General features: G+C 57.2%; 1 protein-coding gene across 3 annotated transcripts; it reads right to left on the bottom strand.

Annotated features, from left to right (window-relative positions):
* Positions 1-2341: 2341 nt before the first annotated feature.
* On the bottom strand, positions 2342-4681 carry LRRC3C (leucine rich repeat containing 3C). 3 transcript variants are annotated; one of them, XM_004434552.2, is made up of 2 exons: positions 4662-4681; positions 2342-3143 (listed from the first exon to the last, which is right to left on the bottom strand). In XM_004434552.2, exons 1-2 carry the CDS (start codon positions 4679-4681, stop codon positions 2342-2344), a joined length of 822 nt encoding a protein of 273 aa, XP_004434609.1. The 3 variants fall into 3 exon arrangements, with proteins under 3 accessions (XP_004434609.1, XP_087296334.1, XP_087296333.1); XM_087440208.1 differs by lacking the exon at positions 4662-4681 and adding an exon at positions 3760-4193; XM_087440207.1 differs by lacking the exon at positions 4662-4681 and adding an exon at positions 3758-3919 and having other exon boundaries at positions 2342-3140.
* Positions 4682-4921: the final 240 nt, after the last annotated feature.

Genomic DNA, 4921 nt, shown 5'->3' with positions numbered 1-4921 from the left:
CCTCTGGGAATTGGGGTTAGGTGTTAGGATACGGGAACCGACTCTCTGCAGACCTTAAAGATGTGGTCTCTGCTACTCAGGATGACAGAGAGTTAAATGAAGGCCCAGGAATGGGCACCAGTGATAGAGACACGGGGCTCCAGCTGCCCCCACCCTCCCAACACCACAAGTCTGCACAGTCTATTTCCCAGAACCTAGTGAGACGTGTCCCAGCCTGATTCCAATAGTGGGTGGGATAGCAGAGTGGGACAGACTCTGAGAGGGCAGGAGAGGGACTGATGGAGGGTTTGATAGGGATGGGGCCAGGATTCCAAGGTCCAGGCCAAGGTGTAGCTGGGGCGGACAGTCAAAGCTGCAGCCTGAAACTTCCCACACCCTGGTTCTTTCCCTCATCCCTGAGCATCCCTGGAAGCGGGGAGGCCCATGTCTCCTGAGAAAAGAGGATGGGGGATGGTCCCAGGTTTTTCTGAGATGAGTCAAGTTGAGGTTTCCTGGATGATATGAGGGAGCTCAGCCTTAGAGTGGTGGGGGGAGCCTCAGGGATGGAGAGAGAAGGGGTGAAAGGGAGGCTGGAAAGGGTACAGGGAAGTCAGGATGAGTCAGAGGGACCAGGGGAGGTGATGGGTTCCTCTTTGCCACTCCCTGTGTGGCCACCCATTCTGCCCCAGGCTCTGCCCCAAGCTGGCTGGAACCCTGGTTCAGTGGTTCTTATCTTCGGTTTCTGTTGGGGCTCCCAGGAGCTTCCCCAAAGCACCTGCTTCCTCCATGGAGGCCACATGGGTGGATTGTCTGGTATGGTGGCAAGGACAGGGTGTGTTGACCCCTTTGGTCCCTTGAGAAGCCTATTTGGTGATAGAGATATCTCATATGGCCCCCTCCTTCAGCCAACTTGGTCTCCCCCCACCCAGGAATTCTTTTATTAACTTTGATTACATCTGATTTGTCCTTGCCCCCTGCTCAGACTCCCGCTGAGAGAAAAGGCAGATTGCCAAGAGGGTAACAGCTCCCTTTCCCTTTGCTTCCTATGCCCCCTCCAGCAGGCTGGAGACTGCCAGCTGGTGACTGATGTCTGGACATTGCCCTCCTTCCGTCCTCCCTGTTTGTTCTCCCTCCAGGCCCCCTCCCATTCCCTATCCTTCCGTTCCACCATCATTAATTCATAGGACCTGGCTTCCCTAGCAGATAGGCTCTGGTATCAGGAGCTGGGAGGTAGGAGGGCAGGGAAGAGTTTGCATCCAGCCCAGTGGGAGCACCCACCACTAAAGGGGTGTTGAGGTGGTGGTGAAGGTCTCAACACCCTCCCCCTCCTCACTACCAGGCCACACATGTTCAATGAAATGAACAATAAGAAGGAGATGAGGGGCATTAACAGAAGTGACTTTATTGAGTTGTCCAGTGATGTTCTGAGGGTAGGAGACTTCCTGGTCCCCCGCTGCCCCCAGCTCTCCAGTGACCCATCCCCAGTTCGGGCGTAGAGGAGACCACTTTTTTCCCAAGGAAAAGGGTTCAGGAAGCCCTTCAGTGTATAAAGGAGAGAGCAGAGAGTTGGAGAGTCTCTGGAAAAGGAAGAGGGGACCTTAAGCCAGGGGATCCCCAATAGAGGGCACAGGGAGAGGAGCCTGGGGCCAAGAGAGAGGCAAGAAGCGAGGGTGGAGCTTCTCTGAGATGGAGACAGGAGAGGGGACGACCCACGGGATCCTTCTCAATCCAGCTGCACCCGACTTTCTGACCTCACCTCCATCCCTCGCCCCTTTTTGCATCCTCCATTCAGGCTCCAGGTAGGTCCTGCTGCTGCCCAGACATTCCAAGTTGTTTTGCATCTTCCTTGCCTTAGTCCACCACCTTTCAGCTAGGGTCCTCCCTCTTCTGCTCAGAGCCCTCCTCATTCTTGAAGAGTCAGCTCAAACATCCGTTCAGCGAAGGCTTTGAGATCACCTCCACCAGGCAGAGCCTCCCTCCTCCACGCTCCCACAGCTGCCTGCTCCTGCCTCTGAGCTGCCACACATACCACTACTATCATTCTCTTTTCTGTCGTCCCCCACCACTGCAGACTCGGGAGCTTTGGGTCTCTGAGTCTAGCACCATCCAGACCCAGAGTAGGCACCAAAAGTAGGCACCAAAACTCCAGGCACCGAAGATGGTGTTGCTTGAGAGAGAGAGAGAGAGAGAGAGAGAGAGAGAGAGAGAGAGAGAGATCAGGTGTTTAGGGGAGATGGAGGAGGAAGCGGGTGGAATTTGGAGGATGGGATGGAGCTGCAGAGGAGGCAGAGAGGGTCAGAGAAAAAGAGAGGACATGCGGGTAAGAGTGTGGGGCGTGGGGCCGGAGGAGTGGCCCTGGTCATCAGACCACTGTGCTGAGGGTGGAGGAGTCTTCGGGTTGCACGGGTAGCACGGGGGCCCACTTGAGGGGACGTCGGGTCTCATCCCGGTTCTGCCATATGTAGTGGACCAGATAAGCCACCACAAGTACCAGCCAGCCCCCCATGGTGACCAGCAGGGCCACGTCGGTGCTCCGCCGGGCCCCACCCCGCCCTGTCCCACACAGCTCTTCCTCCCCTGCCAGCGGCAGGAGCTCCTGCCCCACAAGGTCTGGTCGGGCTCCCGGGCCACACACGATGCCTGTCCCAGTGCCTGGTGCCAGCCTCACCCGCATGAGCACCTCCTGGAGGGCACAGTCACAGCGCCACGGGTTGGCGGACAGGTTCACTTGGATCTGCAGCCCCATGAAGGCCTCCACGGGCACTGAAGCCAGCTGGTTGGCAGAGAGGTCGAGGTGGCGCAGCGTCCCTGCCAGGCCCTGGAAAGCGGCCCCTGAGAGGTGGGCAAGGACATTATGGGACAGGTCCAGCTCCTCCAGAACAGGCAGGTGCTGGAAGGCACCAGCTGGTACTGATGCCAGCCGGTTGGCATCCAAGTAGAGCTTGCGGGTGTCGTTGGGGATGCCGGGGGGCACAGCACTCAGGCCTGCCTGGCTGCAGCGGAAGGTCCGCTCACCAGCTTCCTCTGCTACATAGCAGCCCTGAGGAGGTACCCGGGGGCTGGGCATGGTACCCCCTGTGCCTATCACCAGCAGGAGGGGCAGGAGATGACCGGCTGGTGGGAGCATGGCCACAGATCGGCATAGCCCTGGAATGGAGTAGGATCTGGGGAAGAAAAAGCCCCATAAAAGAAGAGTGAGTCTAGAGAATTCCATTCCCCACTGCCAGCTCTCTCTTCCTGAAGTCCACTGTGAAGTCTCTTTGGACCGGGGCCCCACCTTTGGGGGCTTTCTCAGGCCTGGGTGACTTTTTTGCTTCTTCTTTGGGGTCTAGGGCTCCTCATGTGGGCTCTTTGGGTAAAAGGTCCCCTGGGCCTGAGACTCTTTTAGGTCTCTTTGATTCTGGAAGGCTAACCTGTGAAGTCTCTTGGTCCGAGGCCCTGGTGGTCATTCTGGGTCTAGGGGGTTCTAAGTTTCTGCTTCTGCCCATGTATTGATTTCCCTCATTGGAATAAAGTCTTTTTCTGCCAGCCTACCTGGGTGGCTGCCAGGTGGGCCAGGTAGGCACCAGAGGGCCTGGTTGGCACTAGAATGAAGGAGACAAGGAGGACGGATCAGCAATAGGACTGCAGGGCAACAAGCTAGGCTAGGTGACTCAGGCCCCACCTCTGTGCCCATCCATCCCTTTTCTTGGAGCATCCACCCCTCTGCCTGCCCCAGTTTTGTCCTGTCTGCCCCGCTCTTCCTCCCTCGTCCTCTCCCTCCTCCTCCCCGCCTCTCACCCCTGTTGGCGGGAGAGCCTTCTCCTGTGCTGCCCTCTCCTTGGAAGTAGCCTCCCTGCTGCTCGGCTCTGGAGACCCGATTCCTCCTCCAGAAGCCCTGCTTGCTCGTAGCTGCTGGAAGCTGGGGGCTGAGGCCCAAGAGTGTTGGGTTTCCTGGCATGTGACTCAGGGCCCCAGGTGTCGGATACCTGAGCCATGGCCTGGCCAGATGATGCCAAGAGAGGGCAGATCCTGGACCCCGATGAACTCAGCTGTGGGGAGACCAGGTCCCAATTCCATTCCCTGCCTCAGGCTCCCCTCCCAAGGCTTTGACATTGCCATCTTCCATCCCAGCCAGGGCTGAGACTCTGCCCCCCAGAACCTCTGCCCCTTGCCCAGAGCATGGCTGAGCAGAAGAATCCCTGCTTGGCAGGCCTAGGGGACAGAACTGGGGTGGGACCCTTTTCACACCCATTGCCTCCAGCAACCCTCAGCTCCCAGCTCCATCTCTCCCCCACTCTCCTTCTCTGCTCTTCTACCGAGGCTTGTGGCATTTTCTTCCACAGTGAGCAAACTTCCCTCAGCCTTTCCTTGGAAAACTTGTCCCTCTCTGGTGGACCTTATCTCCTGGCTCTTCACGGGGTGTCCAGCCCTTTTGCCTGGCAGGGAGCATCATGGTTCACTTTTAGTTTGTTCTCTGTGCTGTTGGTAGATGGCCCCTTTAGGAGTTGGAAGGGGCCCTGGGCTCCCAAGTTGGTACTTTTAACTCTCCCTCTTTCCCAGGAGGCAAGGAGGGCTTGGGCAACTTCTTCCCCAGGGCCTCCTGATCCCAACCATCATTTGCAGCCCATGCCACCCCATTATGTCACCCTCTCCTAATGCAGTGGAAGGGAATGGGAGAGTGGCGTGTCACAGAGACTTGCACAAAGGAGGCTGAGGTCATGGGCTGTGGAGACTTTTCTGAGAAGAAAAACCTTGCTGGATTTTGTACGAGACTATGGGTGACTAGGATTGGACACATAATTTCAGGACTGAGTGCAAAATGAAAACATGGGGCCCCTTATTCAAATACTGTTAAGAATTTCAACACAGCAACAGCAGATCGTAAAACCAAGTGCAGGGCCCTTCTGAGTGCAGGGCACAGGGCCCTGTGGGACTGCACACGTAGCATGCCCGTGAAGCC

Source organism: Ceratotherium simum, chromosome 16 (genome assembly GCF_057802395.1).
Source record: "Ceratotherium simum simum isolate JZ-2026a chromosome 16, ASM5780239v1, whole genome shotgun sequence".
NCBI lineage: Eukaryota > Metazoa > Chordata > Mammalia > Perissodactyla > Rhinocerotidae > Ceratotherium > Ceratotherium simum.
The sequence above is the reverse complement of the archived record's forward strand: the minus strand, read 5'-3'. Positions and strand labels throughout refer to the sequence as shown.